At 45.7% G+C, this 23016-nt stretch overlaps 1 protein-coding gene and 1 pseudogene across 1 annotated transcript; both read left to right on the forward strand.

The window, feature by feature from the left end:
* Nucleotides 1-11131: 11131 nt before the first annotated feature.
* LOC136469494 (zinc finger CCCH domain-containing protein 43-like) lies at nucleotides 11132-19481 on the forward strand. Its single transcript, XM_066467668.1, has 4 exons — nucleotides 11132-11299; nucleotides 18505-18567; nucleotides 18667-18810; nucleotides 18900-19481. Exons 1-4 carry the CDS (start codon nucleotides 11132-11134, stop codon nucleotides 19479-19481), a joined length of 957 nt encoding a protein of 318 aa, XP_066323765.1.
* Nucleotides 19482-19770: 289 nt separating this feature from the next.
* Nucleotides 19771-20999, forward strand: LOC136469495 (uncharacterized; annotated as a pseudogene).
* Nucleotides 21000-23016: the final 2017 nt, after the last annotated feature.

The following is a 23016-nucleotide window of genomic DNA, read 5'->3' on the forward strand; positions in this document are numbered from 1 at the left end:
TTGTTTTTTATCCTTTCTTTTTCGCACCTACCTGTTTGACCCATAGGCTGCAACTTTAAGAACCCAGGCATGGCCCGCGAGGCTCAGTTGCTCGTAACCATAGGTCATGGTGGGGTGTGATCGGTCCAGAGTTTGAAACATAAGTTACGTAGGGTAAATAAAAGGAATGGACTACCCTTTCATTTGGGTAAAAAGTATTTACTATATGATAGTAAAAAAGAGAGGTGGTATCGTACCCTCGTGGAGCTCCCGAGCAACCCAGGCTGAGAGTGCTCAGGCTGGGGTGCTTATAGGAGCAAATGTTGAATGAAAGAAAGCGGTAAGACTGAGTTTTAGGGGAAGAAATGATGTAACTGTTCGATGTTCCATGTGTTGGTGAGAACATTGCCGTTGTCATCCTTTAGTTGGTAGGTGCCCGGTCGGATCACCTCGATCACCATATAGGGTTCTTCCCATGGTGGAGAGAGTTTATGTTTCTCCTTGGTTGATTGGGTTCTTTGGAGCATGAGATCACCGACCTCGAGGATCCTCTGATTTTTATTTCTTGGTACCTACGAAGAGTTTGTGGGTAGCGAGCAGAGTGGATGATGGTCGTCTCATGAGCCTCCTTGAGTAGGTCGACCACATCCTGCTGAGCCTTCGTGGCTTAGTCTTGGTCGAAGGCCTTCACTCTTGGGGCACCATGGTCGAGGTTGGAGGGCAGCACTACATCAGCTCCGTAGGCCAGGAAGAAGGGTGTGAACCCTGTGGATCGGTTCAGGGTTGTTCTCAGGCTCTAGAGGATCGCTAGGACCCCTACAACACAACACTTGGCGTACTTATTGAGTCGGTCGAAGATGCGTGGCTTGAGTCCTTTGAGGACCATGCCATGGTCCCACTGTAGCACCCGGTTTTAAAGACAAAACCAAATACATACTATATGTGAGCTTAGGAAGTCAAATCTCACATATAGCCACAAATCAGGGTAATATCAAGAGACAATACTTATTACATAACATATTAGTAAAAAGGAAAATAACCTCAGAGTAAAGACAGCGGAAAGTTGACTCTGATCTTTTGGCGAAGACTCCAAATCCACAGGGACAACTGACTGGTTGACCACAAGCCTAACTTCTCCAAACCAGCAATCTGGTACCCATTCGGGATTTTTATCCAATGTATAGAAAAGTAAAACAAGCATAAGTACATGTCGTACTTAACAATTATATCATGGGGTTCATGAGGCTCAAAAGGGCTGATACTGGTTTAACTGCGATTAGCTTTAATAGATCATCTTTTTAGCAATTAGTTGGCAACAAGTTTATCCATAAGCCCATAAACTCATGATCAAGTAAACATGAATAATGTATAGCATAAATGATTAATTATTAGCACCATCATCCATTAGTGATAATCTCTATTCCATAAGGGTCCAAGGCCGCTCGTGTCCGTGAGCACGACTGTTATAACAGTTTTATACTCTACAGAGTTTGTACATGTTCACTGTGAGTTGTGATTTACCCTTTCGCCCGAGGTAGCTATTCTCTTGACCCACTTCCAAGGAAGGTCGGCAGGGTTCACTATGAAGCCTTTCAAAGAATTTGTCTAACAAGTTAGCGCCGCCAGGTGTATGTGGCCCATCTCTAGGAGTGGCAAGCGTGGGCATCGCAGCACGGTACACACTTCCCAGCAGCAAAGGAAACATACCCTATGCCTCAAAGGTAACCACTAACAAGCTAGAAAAGATCCTCATACTGAGCTAAAGCTAGAGCCATATGGCCCTCACAGCTGTACTATAAGTCCCGGATGATCGCTTACAGATAAGTCCTTAGGGAGAGGAATCTGAAGCATATAAACACTCTAGCCCTCTATTTCCATGTTACTAAAAAGTCATGTTTTAATGTTTATTGCATATATCATTAGTCAAGTTACAAGATCATGGTTTTGATTAAGCACTAGCAAAACTACCCAATGCAATATCCCAAAGGTTTCAAGGTGCAAGATATCAAATATCTAGGATATCCTTAATGGTAACAAGGTAGGCACATGCAATATGAATTAAGTGTTTAAATGTGAATAGGTAACAAGGATGTCCCATGCTATACTTGCCTTACACACCGATCCTTCGGTAAGCTTTATTCTTCGATGTCTTTCTTCTTCTTCTTGGATCACCACGTGTATCTCACCGATTAGACAATCGTAGAACACCACACAAACATCCATACACATACATGCATAGCATACAATTGCATCTATATCAAAACAGTACACCAATCATAGAAAAATTAAGTAAAAGAGATTGAAATATGATTCTACGCATCAATACGAACACACAGTCGCGAAACACACGCTAATCGAAGCTACAGTTGGAAAGTTACAGCTATCGAGAGATTTGCTTAACACGTGGAAAAGAAACTATAGGCTTCATTTATGTTAACTATATGAATTCATATACAAAAGATATTTTATAAATAATATAGATTAAATTAAGTCAATTTTATATTTAAATTATAAAATAAAAGTAAAACAAATCATATTTTATGTATAAAACCTAGTTGCATAATCTTTAATCAAGATATGATTTAAACTATGATTTTTATGAAATAGTAATGTAGTAAACACTATAATTAACGCGTAGATCTCGATGTTATGAAACAAACGCAACTTGAACGGACTATTTCGGAGTTAAAACGAATAAGTTATGATTTAAACAAGTTTTGTTTTAGTTAAATAATAGATTAAATCTACCCATGAATTTCCAAGTGTTGAAAAAATGCCTAATAGTTGTATAAACACGTAGAAAATGTAAATACGGTCCTAATGCAATTTGAACGGATGAAATCGGACTTAAAACGCAAAAGTTATGTATGAAATAAGGTTCAGTGGCATTTCTGTGAATATTTGAACTCATTTTTGAATTAAAACAATTAAAATTCTGAATTTAAATGTATTTTGGACTAGGCATACTATTTTTGGAAAACACAGGGTCTAAAGTGAATAAAAACAGGGCTGAATTGTAATTGATTCGAACTAGAACGGAGTGCGGGTTGATTCACTAAAAACCGAGGGGCTTCTCTGCAAAATACGCATGGCTTTGACTGGGGGTTTGACCCGGTTGCTGACCAGACCGACACGTGGCGCTCTGGGGTTGGATCGGTGCACCACGTGGCTCAATGGACCGGCTGACGCGGCTCTGTGGCTGGGGTCTATGGGTCCATGGTGATCCGGTTATGATCCAACTGGTATGGTTGGATCTGGGCCGTCTAGTGCCGATCTGATGGCGGGTGAGTCCTGCGTCGATGTACAGGGTCACCGGTGAGCACGCCATGGCCAGCGGCGAGCCGAACTCAGCGGTGGACGCCGGGATGGTGTTCTAGACCTCCCCGGAATAAACCAAACCTACTGGGATGATCTACAGGCGCGCGCGAACACGTTGGGGCCACTACCGAGGCGAGGGAATGCGGCGGGGTACCGAGCCCACGGCGGCGCCATTAACGGCGATTTGGAGCTCACTGTTACGTCGTTCTAGGGCACCAATTGATGATCTAGGGGCACGGGAAGACGGAGGAGGTCACCACGATGCGTATGGAGGGGAGCACAGCGTCCGGGAGGGCTCCGAAGCGGGTCGACGACGGCGATGGCGACTAGAGAGAGAGAAAGGCGCACGGGTGAGATGAAATTCGATCTAATCATGACCAAAACCAAGAAAGGAAGGCACCTATGGTCGCGGGGGACAACGGCGAAGCTCTAGGAGTCGTCGGAGATGAGAATAGCGCTCGGGAGGAGGAGTTCGTCGGCGGTGGTGGTGAGCTTGAGCGGCGAACAGAGAAAAGATGGAGGGAGGCGCTCGGTTGGGAGCTTTATAGGCCGGGGGTGCTGCGGCGTAGAAGGAAAGGGGTGTGGGGCGGATTGGTGGACTTCCCTGCATGCTTGATAGCGGCGGTGGCTTGCCATACACGGGTGCACCATCGGCGGCGGCGAGAAAAGGAAGGAGACGCTCGGGAAAAGAAGGAATGGAACGAGGAAGAAAGGAAAGAAGACGCGACTGACATGCGGTCGGCTGACAGGCAGGGCCAGCGTTGCAGCGGGGAGAAGGAGAACGCGTGCGGGTGCACGCTGACGAGCGGGCCAACAACACAGTGAGAGGGAGGAGCGGTGGGGCGTGTGTGGCGACGCGGTGAAAGCTGAAGCAGGCCGGGGCGCCAGCTGGGCCGGTGACTTGCGCGCGCAAGGAAGCCAAAGCAGGCTGCGGGGGGGGGGGGGGGAGCTGGGCCACGCAGCGAGGTAGCAGGCCAGGCGCTGAAGAAAAGGAGAAGGGAGGGAGAGTGCGGCTGGGCCACTAGTGGGCCAATGCGGGAAAGGTGGAAAAGGAAAAAGGTCGGGCCTGTGCTGGGCTGGATGAAGAAGATGAAGTTTTTCCAAATTAAATTCTTTTCTATTTCTAGTTTTCAAATCCAAATTCAAATTAAACCAAATGCAAATTCAAATAGAGTTTTGAACATACTCTTCTTCTCAAATATAAATGAGCAATTTTGGTAAGTTTCCACAAATAAACTTTTCCATTTTTTTAAATCCTCTTATTTTCAAATTTTCTTTTCTTTAATTTCAAAGCCATTTTTAACCATTTTGACTTTCCAATTAAAGTCACTCAACCAATAAAACCAAATGCAATGGCATGTATGCTCATACATGTTGCTACCTTATGATGTATTTTAATTTAATGAAATTTTTATTTTCTATATTTCATGTGCACAAAAATTCCAACTTAAATCATTTTAACTCTATTTCAAAAGAGACAATTTTTAGGGTGTTACAATTCTACCCCCTTAAGATGAATCTCATCCTCGAGATTTGGAAGACGTCAACTAAGAGATGGGAATACTCCGTCCTTGGATTCTTCTTTGCTTCCTCGTGTAGTTCCATCGTCTTGATAAAGATCCACTTTACTTTGCGTACGTGTGCCCTTACTCCAAGTAATTTGCCTCACTAATTCCAAAATTTTGACAGGTACCTTGAACAACTCTCCGGTAACCCTAATCACTAGGCCATAATTCTCTTTTCTCATATGTCCATCTTTCAACAAAGCTTTCTTATGTTCTTGGTCTGAAAGATGATCTACAACCAATCTTCAAAACATTGATGATCTTGGTGAAGTTGCTCGAACTGGGAATACAACTCTTAATCCTTGGTGTTACTCGAACCTTCTTAGCACAATTCTCCGTTGCTAAGGGTATCGGCCATGACTTCGCCTCTCGAAGTGATAGCACTTTTCCAAGTCATAATTAATCTCATTCCAACAAGGTTATCACAAGCTCAAGACCAACTTGGTGAAGGTATCCTATATATTCTTGTGATCCTCCTATATATTACTTTTACCTTTAAGAAGATGGTACTTCCATGCATCGCAATGGATAACTCCAGATAACCTGTTAGTTCAACTAACACATATAAGAACACATCCTACACCTTCACAAGATGCATTATTGTAGATACAAAGCTCTCGTCCTGATCTAACAAAGCTAATACTTAGGTTTTACTTTGACCTCTTAGACTCCTTCAAACACTTGGCTGAAGTCTCTTGATCCAAACTAACTTAAAAGCTTCTTTGGTAAGTTTATCAACATCTTACTGGTCTTGGATACACCTTTCTTGGAATTCTAACCAAAACTCATTGAAACTCTAAGTTCTCTCTTACATCCTTGAGTACCACCATGCTTTTGATGTGCACTCTGATTTCCACTGTGCAAACTCGAACGTATGATACTTCATCTTACCAATTCTTCAACTTGGCTACCCCCCTTAAGATGAGACAAACTAGGGGACACCAAAGTATAGCTTGCATCCTCTTGTGATTGCAGTCTACTATTGTTCAAAATTTTCCTCAGGATTTTTGATCATCCAAAATCAGAGATATGAACCGATAAAGATAGGCAACTCCAAAGACGGGATAGGAAAAATAGAAGAAAAACGTAACCCAACTATTTATTTCATTAATCCTTATACCTTAAACCTATGAACTAAATGAAATTGCGGGAACACCCAACAAGATCATTGCAATCATTACAAAGATGCAAAACACGCATAAACATAATGACAATTCAACAAGACAGTAAAGATGCACAACTCAATTATCGACTCAACTTGCGATACTATCGTTTTTATTACATAAAGGGGCACACATTCCTAATTCTTAAAAATGGCATGATTATAGGGACATCTCTCGCATGGGAGTGACACGTCATCCACTACATCAATTTCATCATGGGCTTCCTTTGTATTGTGTGTCACCATCACTTGCTGGTGGTAGTCCTGTATTGACCTAACTCTGGCTATCTCCATGGCATAATTGTTGATCCTTCTGTGGGCAAGATTTAACATAATGTCCTTCCTGCTGGCAATGATAACACTTTCTCTTAGCTAGATCTTTTGTGATGTCATACTCCATAGAATTATTGCTTAGAGTATTGTTAGCTTGCTGACTCTGTAAGTTCATCTTTGTTTGATTGGACCACTTTTTAGCTCGCTTGATCTTTCGGGGTTGAAACTCCGTGTAGGTGATTGTCCACCCATCTATGCATACCTCATGTGGAAAGACTAGAGTAATCTTAGCTTGAGAAACTTTTAATTCTTTAGAGTCTGAGTTTAACTAACTAGGGATTGGAGCTGGATGTGACAATGTAATAGAACTCAAATGTTGATTTCTTCCTAACTCTAACTCTGGTGAGGTCTCCTTTCTCTTCTTATCCACATTATCCTCAGGTACAGGCTGAATACCTTCATACTCAATTCTTTCTCCTGATGGTGTGGTTAGAAGCACCGAACGCTGGGCATACTTGATCACTCCTTTACAAACAGATAGCCATCCTATTCCAAGAATGACATCAATGTCCACTAACTCTAATACAATAAGATTTGCTTCAAATTTCACCCCTTTGATGTTAAGACTAACTCTTGGGCATTTGTGGTTTGCCTTCATTTCTTCTTCTGGGGTCTTAACTATCACTGGTCTCCTCATTGAAAGTATAATTATCTTATGTTCCTTTACGTATGCACTAGAGATAAATGAATGTGAAGCTCTAGGATCAAACAGCACTGTGGCAGAAGCTGAGTTTACTTGAATGATACCATACACAACCTCCTTAGCTCCATGAGTGGTCGTCATATCCACATTATTCAATCTTCCTTGGATGTAGTTTTTCTTTGCTTTACTTCCTTGCTCCTATTTCTTCTGGACCTTCTGTTCTTGTTTTAGCTGTGGGTGATCCTGGCATTCATATGCCATTCTTCCAATATCTTCATTGGACTTTATATTCTTCCAAGCTTCTGTTACTTGTCCCTTCACTGGTCCCTTTGGTATGTTGGTTTGACTTTGTGGCAAGCACTGTTGAAAACTCCTAGGTTGAGTCACTCCTTCTGGTGCTTGTTGTTGCATAGCTACAAGCTTCTCCTTGCCGAATACAGTTAAGGGCAACATAGCTTGGTCCTCCTGATCTCTGATGTTGGTAGTTATCTCATTACGTTCCATCTATATAGACAAAGATAGAGGATTGAGAATAGAGACAAAGTTTTCATAACAGACAGAGGCGGAAGTGAGCATAAATTTTAGCAAATACCAAGGTTGGAGAGAAAACAAGAACTAAGCAAAGATAAAAGCATGCTAAAATGTCCAGTTCTATCTAGGCTTGCGTCCTACAGTCAGCATTTCTCTGATACCACTTTGTAGCACCCGGTTTTAAAGACAAAACCAGATACACACTATATGTGAGCCCAGGAAGTCAAATCTCACATATAGCCACAAATCAGGGTAATATCAAGAGACAATACTTATTACATAACATATTAGTAAAAAGGAAAATAACCTCAGAGTAAAGACAGCGGAAAGTTGACTCTGATCTTCTAGCGAAGACTCCAAATCCACAGGGATGACTGACTGGTTGACCACAAGCCTAACTTCTCCAAACCAGCAATCTGGTACCCATCTAGGATTTTTATCCAATGTATAGAAAAGTAAAACAAGCGTAAGTACATGTCGTACTTAACAATTATATCATGGGGTTCATGAGGCTCAAAAGGGCTGACACTGGTTTAACTGCGATTAGCTTTAATAGATCATCTTTTTAGCAATTAGTTGGCAACAAGTTTATCCATAAGCCCATAAACTCATGATCAAGTAAACATGAATAATGTATAGCATAAATGATTAATTATTAGCATCATCATCCACTAGTGATCATCTCTATTCCATAAGGGTCCAAGGCCGCTCGTGTCCGTGAGCACAGCTGTTATAACAATTTTATACTCTACAGAGTTTGTACACGTTCACTGTGAGTTGTGATTTACCCTTTCGCCCGAGGTAGCTATCCTCTTGACCCACTTCCAAGAAAGGTCGGCAGGGTTCACTATGAAGCCTTTCAAAGAATTCGTCTAACAAGGTAGGGCCGCCAGGCGTATGTGGCCCATCTCTAGGAGTGGCAAGCGTGGGTATCGCAGCACGGTACACACTTCCCAGCAGCAAAGGAAATATACCCTGCGCCTCAAAGGTAACCACTAACAAGCTAGAAAAGATCCTCATACTGAGCTAAAGCCAGAGCCATATGGCCCTCACAGCTGTACTATAAGTCCTGGATGATCGCTTATAGATAAGTCCTTAGGGAGAGGAATCTGAAGCATATAAACACTCCAGCCCTCTATTTCCATGTTACTAAAAAGTCATGTTTTAATGTTTATTGCATATATCATTAGTCAAGTTACAAGATCATGGTTTTGATTAAGCACTAGCAAAACTACCCAATGCAATATCCCAAAGGTTTCAAGGTGCAAGATATCAAATATCTAGGATATCCTTAATGGTAACAAGGTAGGCACATGCAATATGAATTAAGTGTTTAAATGTGAATAGGTAACAAGGATGTCCCATGCTATACTTGCCTTACACACCGATCCTTTGGTAAGCTTTATTCTTCGATGTCTTTCTTTTTCTTCTTGGATCACCACGTGTATCTCACCGACTGGACAATCGTAGAACACCACACAAACATCCATACACATACATGCATAGCATACAGTTGCATCTATATCAGAACAGTACACCAATCATAGAAAAATTAAGTAAAAGAGATTGAAATACGATTCTACGCATCGATACGAACACACAGTCGCAAGAGACGCTAATCGAAGCTACAGTTGGAAAGTTGCAGCTATCAAGAGATTTGCTTAACACGTGGAAAAGAAACTATAGGCTTCATTTATGTTAACTATATGAATTCATATACAAAAGATATTTTATAAATAATATAGATTAAATTAAGTCAATTTTATATTTAAATTATAAAACAAAAGTAAAACAAATCATATTTTATGTATAAAACCTAGTTGCATAATCTTTAATCAAGATATGATTTAAACTATGATTTTTATGAAATAGTAATGTAGTAAACACTATAATTAACGCGTAGATCTCGACGTTATGAAATAAACACAACTTGAATGGGCTATTTTAGAGTTAAAATGAATAAGTTATGATTTAAACAAGTTTTGATTTAGTTAAATAATAGATTAAATCTACCCATGAATTTCCAAGTGTTGAAAAAATGCCTAATAGTCGGAGATGAGAATAGCGCTCGGGAGGAGGAGTTCGTCGGCGGCGGTGGTGAGCTCGAGCGGCGAACAGAGAAAAGATGGAGGGAGGCGCTCGGTTGGGAGCTTTATAGGCCGGGGGTGCTGCGGCATAGAAGGAAAGGGGAGTGGGGCGGATTGGTGGCCTTCCCTGCATGCTTGATGGCGGCGGTGGCTTGCCATACATGGGCGCGCCATCGGCGGTGGCGAGAAAAGGAAGGAGACGCTCGGGAAAAGAACGAAAGGAACGGGGAAGAAATGAAAGAAGACGCGATTGACATGCAGGCGGCTGACAGGCGGGGCCAGCGTTGCAGCGGGGAGAAGGAAAACGTGTGCGGGTGCACGCTGACGAGCGGGCCAACAACGCAGTGAGTGGGAGGAGCGGTGGGGCATGTGTGGCGACGCGGTGAAAGCCGAAGCAGGCCGGGGCGCCAGCTGGGCCGGTGACTTGCGCGCGTGAGGAAGCCAAAGCAGGCCGCAGGGGGGGAGCTAGGCCACGCAGCGAGGCAGCAGGCCGGGCGCTGAAGAAAAGGAGAAGGGAGGGAGAGTGCGGCTGGGCCACTAGTGGGCCAACGCGGGAAAGGTGGAAAAGGAAAAAGCTTGGGCCTGTGCTGGGCTGGATGAAGAAGATGAAGTTTTTCCAAATTAAATTCTTTTCTATTTCTAGTTTTCAAATCCAAATTCAAATGTAAACCAAATGCAAATTCAAATAGAGTTTTGAACATACTCTTCTTCTCAAATATAAATGAGCAATTTTGGTAAGTTTCCACAAATAAACTTTTCCATTTTTTTAAATCCTCTTATTTTCAAATTTTCTTTTCTTTTATTTCAAAGCCATTTTTAACCATTTTGACTTTCCAATTAAAGTCACTCAACCAATAAAACCAAATGCAATGGCATGTATGCTCATACATGTTGCTACCTTATGATGTATTTTAATTTAATGAAATTTTTATTTTCTATATTTCATGTGCACAAAAATTACAACTTAAATCATTTTAACTCTATTTCAAAAGAGACAATTTTTAGGGTGTTACACCCGCTCAACCTGACCATTAGTACGTGGATGTCCGACCGAGGCCCAGTCAATCCTAATGTCGTATCCATCATAGAAGTCCAGGAACTTCTTCCCTGTGAAGTTAGTTCTGTGGTTAGTGATGATATAGTTAGGAACACCAAAACGGTAGATGATGTCAAGGAAGAACTTGACAGTCTCTTCCGAACGAATGTTGATGATGGGCTTCACCTCTATCCACTTGGTGAATTTGTCCACCACTATGAGTGGGCGAGTGAAGCCGCTCGAGCCCTTTTTGAGGGGTCCTACCATGTTGAGACCCTAGACCATGAATCGCTAGGTGATGGGGATGGTTTTGAGCTCCTATGCCGGCAAATGAGTTCGCCGACCATAGAACTAGCATCCCTCACACCTGCGGATGACCTCCTCTGCATCTTGCAGCGCAGTGGCCTAGTAAAAACCTTGGTGAAAGGCTTTTCCGACCAGTGACCTCGGTGTCGCGTGCTGTCCATAGATTCCGGCATGGACCTCGCGGAGGAGCTCTTTCCCTTGGTTGGTAGAGACGCACTTCATGAGTACTCCCAATGGACTTCTCTTGTAAAGTTCATTACCGAATGCGATGAATGTCTTGGCGTGTTGAGCAATTCGTCGCACTTCAATCCTTTCTGGTGGGAGAATCTCCTCGAGGAGGTACGTGAGTAGGGGTGCTCTCTAGTCAGCTTGATCGAGTGCTACCATGGCAACATCGACGGGCAACATTGTCATGGAGGCACCGAGGTCAGAGCCCCTGAGTGCTAGATTGGCATTAGCGTGTGTCTAGATCAGACCTTCTAGGATGCGGGCAGATGACTCGTGAAGGTCATTAATGAAGACCCCATCTAGAGACGGAACCTGCCTAGCAGCCAATTTTGTGAGAAAATCGGTGGCATCGTTGTCCTTTCAGGGAACATGATGTAGTTCGATCCATTGGAATTTGTCCTTGAGCTTGCGCACCTCCTAGCAATATGCTTCCATGAGGGGGCTTTTACAAGAGGACTCCTTCATGACTTGGTCGACGACCAACTCCGAGTCGCTGTGCACGTATAGCCATGTAGCGCCGAGCTCGATGGCGATGCGTAGTCCGTTGATGAGGGCCTCATATTCCATGGCATTGTTTGAGGCCAAAAAATGGAGGCGGATCATGTAGCAGAGCCTGCTCCCATCTAGGGAGATCAGAATCACTCCAGCCCCTGAGCTAGGTGCCATTACGGACCTATCAAAGTATATCGTCCAGTACTCATGGGTGACGTCTAGGGTCTTGAGCTAGACCTCCATCCATTCGGTGACAAAGTCCGAGAGAGCCTGAGACTTAATAGAGATGCAGGGGATGTCTCCTAGTGGGTATGAAGTGATGACCAAGACTTCATGGTCGGTGAAGTAGTGTAGGAGCTTCTGGGTCACCATCAACATGACGTATAGAAGTTTCTGCACCTAGGGGTACCAAACCTTGGCGTCGGTGAGTACCTCCCCGTCAAAGTATATGGGTCATTAGACCATAAGGTGGTGTCTCGTCTCCTCCCTTTCGATGACTACGGCGGCGCTCACCACACGGTTGCTTGCCATGACATAGAGGAGGAGGGTTCTCCCCGTTCAGGAGCGACGAGGATTGGGGCCGACGTCAGTGATGTTTTGAGGCTCTCCAAAGCCTGTTATGCTTCCTCAGTCCAGACGAACGCGTCTGTCTTTTTGAGAAGCTTGTAGAGAGGCATCCCCTGTTCATCTAGCTGGGAGATGAACTGGCTAAGGGTGGCCAAACAGCCGATGAGCCTTTGTATGCCCTTGACGTTGTGTATTGGGCCCATGTTGGAGATGGCCATGATTTTTTTGGGATTGGCCTCGATGCCGCGTTCGGACATAATGTATCCAAGCAGCTTCCCCTTTGGAACCTCAAAAACACATTTTTTGGGATTCAATTTGATGATGAACCTTCGGAGGTTTGCGAACATTGCGGCCAAGTTCGCGATTAGGTCGCAAGCTTGAGCTGTTTTGACCACTATGTCATCTACATAGACGACGATTGTTGGTTTTGGTCGCTCGACTTGATTAGGTTGGTTGAGCGGGTCGATTTGGTCGGCGAAGCTTTGCTACATGCACCGTTGATAGGTGGCACCAATGTTCTTCAGACCAAAGGGCATTGTTACGTAGCAGTACGAACCATATGGGGTGATGAATGAGGTTGCAAGCTAGTCAGACTCTTTTATTATGATTTGGTGATAGCCTGAGTAGGCATCTAGAAAGGAGAGGATTTCGCATCCTGAGATGGAGTCAACTATGTGGTCTATGCATGGCAAAGGAAAATGGTCCTTCGGGCATGCCTTGTTGAGGCCAGTATAATCAACGCACATTTTCTATTTCCTGGTCTTCTTTTTAATAAGAACAGGATTGGCTAGCCAGTCGGAGTGGTATACCTCCTTTGTGCTAGTGCTTGGAGTAGATGGCATCGGATCCCCAAAGATCACGAGGCATTCCTCGGGATCGGGAAAGCCATCCCCATCCTTGCCTGCCATGCCTCCTTTCTTGGCCGCTGCCTCCTTGCCCTTTCCTTCTTTTGGTCCACTACCTTTCATAAAAAATGGTTGAGGAGTTCATAGTCCTTATAGAGGTGTTTGACGGGGTAGGCGTGGTTGGTGCATGGGCTCTCTATGAGCTTGTCGAAGTGGTCAGGCTGGCCCTTTTTGTGGCTGCTTGCCCGCACGATCGGCTGCGGTGACCAAAGCAGAGTTGGTCAGTCGGCGCTAATCCTTCTTGTTCTTTTTACCCCTTTGCATGGAGGGGCCCTCATCATGATCCTCACACTTGGACTTGCCCTTGTCCCAGCCTCCACTAAAGATCGCTTCGACCACCTCCTCGCTAGAGGCGTGGTTCGTGGCGATGTCAAGCAGGTCGCAGGTGGTCCGGGGCTTTAGATAGTTGAGCTTGTGGATCAAGGACTCGTAGGTTGTCCTAGAGAGGAACACGCTGATGATGTCTGGGTGAATGACATCAGGAAGGGAGTTACATCATTTTGAGAACCTATGGATGTAATCCCCTAGGGACTCATTGGGCTCCTGCTGGCAACTCTTGAGGTCCCAAGAATTCCGAGGATGGACATATATCTCCTAGAAATTCCCAATGAAGATTCTCTAGAGATCCGCCCAGTCGTGGATGCTATCAAGCAGGAGGAATTTGAGCCATGCTCGAACATGTTTCGCCACACAGATGGGGAGGTATTGAATGATGAAGTGGTCATCATCCACCCCTCCGGCTCGGCAGGCGAGCCAGAAGTCTTTGAGCCATATACTAGGATTCGTTTCCCTGGTGTATTTGGTGATGTTGGTTGGTGGTCGGAAGCACTATGGGAACGTCGCTCTCGGGATGCGACGGCCAAAGGCCCGTGGTCCCGGGCCATTCGAGCTAGGACTCTGGTCGTCTGGTCGGTGACCATGCCTAGGGTACGTTTCCCTGCTCCCCTCGATGGTCCGGGCGAGGCCCATGCCGCCTACTCTCACCACCCCTTGATGGATGTCATCATCACGCCGGGCCTGACGCTGATTGTTGATGAGGCTGCGAGCGTCTCAGTTCAGCCCGAGCCATTCGCGCACAGATGATCGGTGTGGAGCGGGTGCCGAGTCAAGCTATGGTGCAGCTGTGGCCTCCTGATCCACACGCCGATGACTGTAGCGGTGAGCGGATGGAGTGGTTTGACTGGTGCACCCCCATTCCCCCGATGGGGAGAGAGGCCATGAGTTGGTGTCATGACGTGGAGCTCTCCAGCTATTGAATGGCGGCAGTTTCCACCAGCGCCCAGAGGTTCCGATGGACCGCCTACTTCTAGGGGTCAATATGCTCGGGAAGGCCGCGTAGAAGCATCACCATGGCGGCGATGTTCTGGCCAGCCCGAGCGAACTGTGGGGGATCGTTTCCTCCGTACTTGATGTTGTGATGGACCTAGGGGGTGCCACCCCAGGCACCGCTCATCAGGTTACACACGCGTGGTGCAGCATGCTGCGCCGAGCGCGCTGGCGCAGGTGGCAGCTGGCTCTACCGCCTTTGTCATAGCTCCTCGCTGTGCTCCTGCGCACACACGAGGGCCTCCGCATGAGGGTCCGGAGGGGTGTGAATCTATAGGGACTCTGCTACCACCAATGGCTGTCCTAGAGCGTCCACCATAGCGCACACCCATGACAAAGGGTGGCTAGCTGCCACGATGTCGCCGATGCTAGAGCCGTCGCTTTCAACCTCATCATCCATGAGGTTGTGGAATGAGGCAGGAGCGTAGCCTGCCATCCCCATGAATTTAGATGTTGGAGGGGGCGGCGTTAGCATCTTTCGGAGCCCCGACACGTATGCGTCCGCATGGGACGCGAGGCCATAGGGGAACCAATTTCCCGAAGGTTGCGGTGAGGACAACGGGGTCCCTCCAGAGAGTCAGTGAAAGATATTAAATAGCGAGTAAGGAATAATATATACGTTACTCACAGTGGGGTTTGAGCCCAGCGTGGGCCCAAAGCGTAGCACAGGTGTCTCTTCATTGAGGTCACTGGGTGGCCCAAAGTCGACGGAGGGCGCTCCTCCTCCGACGGGTGCCGAGACAAGTGCCTCCCCGTGAAGGCGAAGAACGCCGAGCTAGTCAGCAATGAAATCTAGGCTTCCAAAGAGGAAGGTCTGGGACGGCTCGAACACAGGAGGAACCCACATCCCAACATGTGGAAGTGTGGGAAACTCCAATGAGCAGAAGCAAGTCGTATCGCCTGAGCCCGTCATGATGAAGATGGCGGAAAGGTGGGCCATCCGATGACCAAAAGCGTGAACGTACGACGTCCTCCCCACGGACGACGCCAACTGTCGGTGCGAAAAGTGACCAACACATAAATATTTATAGTTTTGCCATACGTTGTGATCGGATGTGGCGTAGCACTCAATGACATAGGGTTTATAGTGGTTCTGGCAAAGTGCCCTACGTCCAGTTTGAGTCGGTCGGTGACTTTATTCCTGAGCCTAGGTGCTCGAAGTTTGATGTGGGGTTATAAACGAGTGGGAATAAGAAGGGGGGGTCGAAGGTCTAGTCGAAGTCTGAACCAAAGGACCAAGAGTGATGGGAGCTCCAACGTGCATTAAGTATTTGAACGTATGCTCTATGTAGCTTTAGAGCTCTAGAGCCATGGAGCTATTCGAGCACTTAGAATGTCTAAAACTTAGCGGAGAGAGTTGGAATGAACCGTCCTCTGTTGGGAGATAGCGCATCCCCTTTTATAGGTGAAGGGGATGGTCTTATAAGTTTAGAGAGAGAGAGAGAGAGAGAGAAAGAGAGTGTTCCCTAGTCTTGTTTCCCACACTATTGGATAGAAGACAGTTTGTCAGTGGCCACAATACTGTTGACGCCCAGATGCATGTGGCAGGCTCCATCGTGTTCTTCTGGTATGGTAAATGTCGGCGCCTACCATACTGTAGAACAAATTTTGGTGCCTATAACACTATTTATGTTCTAACATGTCTGGAATGCTACAAAGTACCCTTCTGGCATGGCCTAACAGTACTGTCCTGCAGGTGTGTAGGGTACGGTCCTTGATATTGCAGTTGACTTAAGTGCCTTACCTTATCTGCTCCGCCTGATTTCTTGGGTCCTCACCGAGCGGGCGGCCCCAGTTGGTCGTCTCCGACCACGTCAATCGGAGAAGAGCCGTAAGCATAGGTTCAGTGTATTCCCGGTTAGAGAAGCGGGTCGGAGTCGGAAGCGAGCGTCGTCCCCTCCTTGGCTAGGCCTTCCGATCAGAAAAGCGGGTCGGAGTCGGAAGCGAGCGTCATCCCCTTCTTGGCCAGGCCATCTAGTCAGAAAAGTGGGTCAGAGTCGAAAGCGAGCGTCATCCCCTTCTTGGCTAGGCCTTCTGGTCAGAGACTGGATCGCTCTTCCAGCCTATCGTTAGGTATCTAGGCCGTCCTAGGAGTTGCGCGTCGTTTGTAATGTCGTCTGCTGGGCCGAGCTTTTGCTGGGAAGCGAACCCATTAGGGACCCTGGATTTATGAACCCGACACCAAGGGTGTTCATTATCCGGTATCAGAGTTCGAGGTTGAAAATTGGACTCACGTGCAAGGGGCGGAGCTTGGTTAAGGCCAAGTTGAAATACGGCACCCCCTGCCCAATGCAATTTCCCCTCTGCTAAATAGTATTTCTACTATTCATTCATGATTAGCACTCGATTATAGAGACTAGCCCCTTCTGATACTTCTAACAAGCTCCACCACTAGATGTGCATATTTGGAGGTTGTCCTTTTAAATATGTTTATTATGATCTAAACAGAAAAAACATACCCAACACATTTGTAATTCAGGTAGATTAGATATATATTATTACATATATGTACTGTTTACTCCATATCAGAATGAAAAACGTTCTTCCTACAGCTGAATTTGGAGGAGTTCTACATCCCTATAAAATGTGTTGTAAGAACCGGGAGACATATTTCTTTCTTGTACTTGAACCTTTAGTAACAACAATTCTACCTACAGATTACCGAGATAATCATCCTTACAAAGCACGAGGTACAGCATCCTACGAAGACGCTAGCCCAACTAAAATGAGATACAATAGCCATAGTGTGGTGACTGGTGAGGGACCTGGCATCACTACCGAACCCACATGACATGATATTAATTAAGAAACCAAAGACAACACTCATTCATCGTCTTCCTTCCGTCTCGTTCCTTCTTGTAGTACAGACTCTCTCTCTCTCTCTCTCTCTCTCTCTCTCTCTCTCTCTCTCTCTCTCTATATCTATCTCTTCCCTCCATTAGAAAAACAAAGATAGCACCGGTGCAACTACTTGCGCCGCTACCATTTTTCCAGTGTAGGCATCGGTAGTTGTAGTGTGTTGAGTGATACTTCATCTTTCTCTCTATATATTAGGCACCACTTAAGCCACACGTTGTGGAAGGACTAACGGACCCTTTGGCACCGCTCCCAACGCACTCTCACATGCCCTACTTCTCGCTCCCCCATTGCTCTCGCTCCCTCACGCTCCATACTTAGGGCCTGTTTGGGACTGCTCTGCTCCACCTTTTGTAGCTCTGCTCCCAAACTTTCCTGCCAAACAGGTCTAACTCCATAAACTCTGCTCCCAAAAAAAGATGGAGTTTTGGTCCAACTCCATGTTTTTTTCAGAGCTCCTCAGAGGGTACTCTACGAACCAGCGTTTCGTATGTCCTCGTGGAGTTGGAGGTAATTACCCGCAATTGCCACTTGTTACGCAAATACCATTTCGTTCTATTCCTGTTTCCTCCCATCGCCCCCACCCGACGCCCTCATCCTCTACTCCCGTCGCCTCTCTCCTCTAGGCTCTAGCCCATCCTCCCCAAACCCTAGCACCGCCGCCGCGCATTCTGGCCGCCATGGCAAGACATCCAGCCAGGTGATGGATGGAGAAGATAGATCCATTGATCCTAAACTGGATCCTCTCTTTTCTTACCCCTAAATCTCCTCCGTCTTCCCTCCCACAACTTCACATGAAGCTGCTGTCGGCATGTCCGTGGGTCGAGGAAGCTCGCCGGCGCCTAGGGTGGGGCTGGCACGGCCTCCTCCGGCGGTGCCGTCGGTGGCCTCCGTCTAGGTCGGCACGGGTGGTGGCCGTCCAGGACCAGCTGCTGGCCGATCAGGGCAGGCCGCCCCACAAGCCACGGTCGACCAACGCCCTCTGGCATGTGCTTCACGCAAATGACCACTACCAGCGAAGAAGAAAGATGAACAGGTATTGCTCCTTGCTGTAAAACTTCAAAATGAGCTTCATGATGCCTTGAATAGATAGTATTTGTGCGACAGTGCTAGCAAAATTCAATAGATTGTCTTGAGTGCTTGAACATACTATTGCAATATCATGGTTAGGGTGATCAAATGAACTGGAATGATGCACATTTGCAATTAGCCTGCGAGTTGATGGCTGAACAAGTTAGTAGAGGCAATCGCCCAAATACTCATTTGAACTCTGTAGGTTATACTGAGGTCTCATCTAGGTTTTTGCAAATGACTGGTATCTCATTATCAAAGACTCAAATTAAGAACAAGTGGGATAAATTAAAGGTTGATTGGACCATTTGGCTAAAGTTGAAGAGGAGGCAAACATGTACTGGTTGGAACAATGCGACCCAAACAATTGACATGGAGGCTGAGTGGTGGAAGAAAGCAAAAAATGTGAGTGCTATCAACATATCAATAATTTTGTATGGCTTTATGTACTGATGTAATGATATATGTACTAATGTTTTTGTTTTTTTTTGCAGGATATTTCAGGGTGTGGCAAGTTCAGGAAAAAGCCTATCCAAAATGAGGATTTGCTTAGGGAAATGTTTAGAAATATTACAAATGAGGAAGCAGATCATTGGAACCCTTTTAGTGACAATCCTATTATCCCTACTAGCCAAGAGCAACCTTTTGATGTAGACGACAGTGAATATGTTGATGGAGAGAATAATGCCCAAGGTGACCCATTTGATGCCAACAAGGAGGGGGATGAGGAGGTTCAGGAAGTCACTCCAAGTGCGTTTCCAAATAAAAAACCTCGTGTTGCTGCTGTGGATAGGAAAAAGGCAAAGTCAAGCACAGCTCTTCTAATGGTTGAAGCAATTTCGAAGATATCTGACTGTTCAAGTTCATTTACAGCAAAGAAGCAAGAAGGGATCACCATCACGGAAATAATGGAGCATGTGAAGGACTGTGGTGCGGCGTATGGTTCAGATGAGCATGACATTGCCACCCAGCTGTTTGTGAAGAAGGAACACAGAGAAATGTTTATGACCTTGCCTACTAGAGAAATTAGGCTCAATTGGCTTAGGAAGAGGCACAATGACAAATATGGAAGTTAGTTTTTTGGCAACCTGTATGCTATTATTTGTGCACCTGTATGCTATTATTTGTGCACCTGGAACCATATATTGCTATTTGAACCATTATTTATCTATGTATTATTATTTTGACCATTATTTATCTATGTATTGGTGCATGTACGTCCTTTTTTCTCTATGTATGTCCTTTTTTCTCTGTGTTGCTGTTTTGTCTCTAATTGGCATCCTGCATGGCCTTTTTTTTATCTCTATGCAGAGTGATGAAGAAACTGATACCTCTGACAATGAGAGCATGGCATTTTGAAATCTTGTATTGGCTGGTGCTAAACTTGTTGCAGCTTATGTTGAATTATATTTTGACAAAAATCCACCTAGGACAACACTCCTTAGTGGTATGGGCTGGTTGCTACAGACGCTGAACACATCGGGAGAATGTCATTCGCAGCTTCGGATGAGCACACAGATGTTCTACGACCTTCATGATTTATTGGTTGGAAGGTATGGTCTGAAACCATCCCTACGTATAAACACTCAGGAGATATTGGCAATGTTCTTATTTGTGTTATCTGGAAATGAATCTAATAGAAAAGCACAAAACCAGTTCAAGCACTCGGGTGAAACTATTCATAGGAAATTGGATGAGGCACTGAATGCTTTCATGGATATGTCTAGAGATTTTATTAGACCAAAGGACCCCAACTTCCGAACTGTTCACAGGAGGATAAGAGATGACCGTAGAGCATATCCACATTTTAAAGATTGCATTGGTGCTCTAGATGGTACTCATATCCGAGTTTCGTTGCCACCTGACGATCAAGTAAGATATAATGGAAAGTCTGGTATACCTACTCAAAATGTTCTAGCAAGTTGTGACTTTGATATGAGGTTCACTTATGTGTCGACGGGACAGCCAGGCTCTATGCATGATACTAGTGTCCTGTACAATGCAATTAGAGTGGACGAGAGCTTTTTTCCACACCCTCCAAAAGGTATTAAAAATATGACCATGCACTTTATTGTTTGATCAAATGCTTACAAATGTGATATGATATTTTGTTTCTAATAATTATAGGCAAATATTATGTTGTCGATGTGGGATATCCTAATCGTTCAGGATACCTTTGTCCTTATAAAGGTGAGAGGTATCATATGCCGGAGTGGCATAGAGAAATGGAACCAAAGACTCCTAAAGAAAGGTTCAATCGTGTTCACTCATCCATCCGCAATGTTATTGAGCGATCATTTGGAGTGCTAAAAATGAAATGGCAGATTCTATATAAAATGGCGTCCTACCCGATGTTCAAGCAAAAAATGATTGTTGTGGCTACTATGGTCCTTCACAACTTCATTCATGAGCATGGCGGTGAAGACTTGGACTTCGCTCGGTGCGACCGTGATCCAAATTATGTTCCAGAGATTCCAGAAAGGTACCTAGAATATGTGGCTAGATCAAATGGCTCTACTAATGCACCGAATGCTCCTACTATGGACAAATTATGTGATGACTTGGCCACCGCTCTTTCTCTAGCTTGGAACTAGAATTATGTATTAGTCACTATTCTCTAGTTATCTATGGACAACTATTTCTATTAGAATGATGGACTTTGTTATCTTATTTATCATTAGTTATGTATGGACAATTATTTGTATCCGAAATATAAACTTTGTCAATTATCCATCAAGCGCTTTGAAATTTACGTGACAAAAGTATGGAATTATTTAGCCAAAATATTTGTTTTTTACTTTTCTCCAATAAATTAAATGAGATTATAATATTTACACCATATTTGAATTGGTAAAAAAAAATATTCAATTACACATGCTCTACATACAACAGAACATACACCAAACATCGATCAGGGGCATAGTAGATCTTTCCTATAGAAACCTCATGTTTCCAGAGCTGAAGCTAAACTGCGTGCCAAACAGGTCCACTTGCTCCAGAAACTCCACAGTGAAGCTGCTCTGCGGTAGAGTTGGTGCAGCAGAGCTGAAAAAGGTAAAGCAGACTAGTCCCAAACAGTCCCTCAGAGTGGTGCCGTTTGGCAGGACTCCCACGACAATGCGCTCGGGGCTGTGTGGACGGGAGGGCGCTCGTCGGTCCCAGCGACGCCACACCTCCTTCATTGACGGCCGGACGGCACAGGTGCATGTGGGGAACTGGTTTTTTCTGCTCTCCACCCGTAGTGCAAATAAGGTGAATCCAGGAAGTGATTATTGGCCGGAGCTATACGGAGCGGGAGCGTTTGGTGGCGCTCCGCTGCTTCTCGCGTGGAGCGGAGCGGCAGAAGCGTTCCGAGAGGGGCCCTATCTAAATCGGCTTGTGCTTGTAGATCCCTTGGAGGAGCATGTGCTGCTTAATTGGAGTTTATTTAATACAGATGACCGGTGATGGTTGAGAAAAATAAACGCAATAGTAGGTAAATGACGAGCGAGGGAGAAGATTTGACAATCATGCATGTACGTGGGTGTACGACCGGACCAGATCTGCAAAAACGATCTACGCACTGACACCACCTACCACACCATTTACGATTTGCGAAGTCGTTGGGAGGGAGGTTGTTTTAGCACCACCGGCATCATGAATCCACGATCATTGCCGAAGCTTCTCATCATTAGCTGGAGTAGCCACGTACTCCTGTACAGGGGGTACGCGCACAGCCCCCGGACCGACACAAAAACCGGGCAGAGACCACATGACATGAAGATGAATTGGGACGAAATCAATCACTGCAAAACCGGGCAGAGACCACATGACACAAAAGGGGCGGGGACGAACGACGGGGTTCCCGTTCCCTGCCTGGTGAGACGGGTAGACGTGAGAGCAGGGAGCGGGCGGGCAGGCCGCTTCTCTTATAATCTGTATTTTTTGACTTGTCTTTTTAATTGAAACAATATTTTTCTCTTACAACAAATCAGCCAGAACAGTATTTCGACTTGTTTTTTCAGAGAAGCGAACAGACCCGGCCCGGCCGGCATGCAGGCACACAGCCAGCCACACACACAGGCACGGAGAGATACGCTCTCGTGCCGTCGCTATCGTTGCCCGGGCGCAGCCAGCAGCTCGTACGCCTTCATCGTTGCCTGCTTGCCTGCCCTCGTGGGTCTTGGCTCTTGCATACAGCAGGTGCGAGGTGAATAGGTGATGCGGTTGGGGGTGCCATCATTTCATTTCGATTCGCAAGGCAGGCGAGGGCAACCGCCAACTGCACCCGTCAACGGAGGCGTTTTGGGTGGGTGGGTCTGGCCACCTGGGGACGCCTGTGCCCGTCGCCTCCGTTCCAGCGCTGCACGTCTGCACGCTACTAGTACGAGTACGGAGCACTACGTGTACTAGCAGTAGCTTGCTGGTAGCCTTATGACTACTTGTTGCGCGCGCGATTACTACAGAACAAGAGGGTTAGGGTGTTTCTTCTCACTCTGCCATGCTAGGCTAGGCTAGGCTCGACGACCACAGGCGCACCAACATTATTTGTTTCTTTGCCCAGAACGCATGCCACGTGCGCATCTCCAGTGCTGAGTACCTGAGTCTCCGTCGGTCACGTACCCATCGACA

The sequence above is a fragment of the Miscanthus floridulus genome, chromosome 8 (genome assembly GCF_019320115.1).
Source record: "Miscanthus floridulus cultivar M001 chromosome 8, ASM1932011v1, whole genome shotgun sequence".
NCBI lineage: Eukaryota > Viridiplantae > Streptophyta > Magnoliopsida > Poales > Poaceae > Miscanthus > Miscanthus floridulus.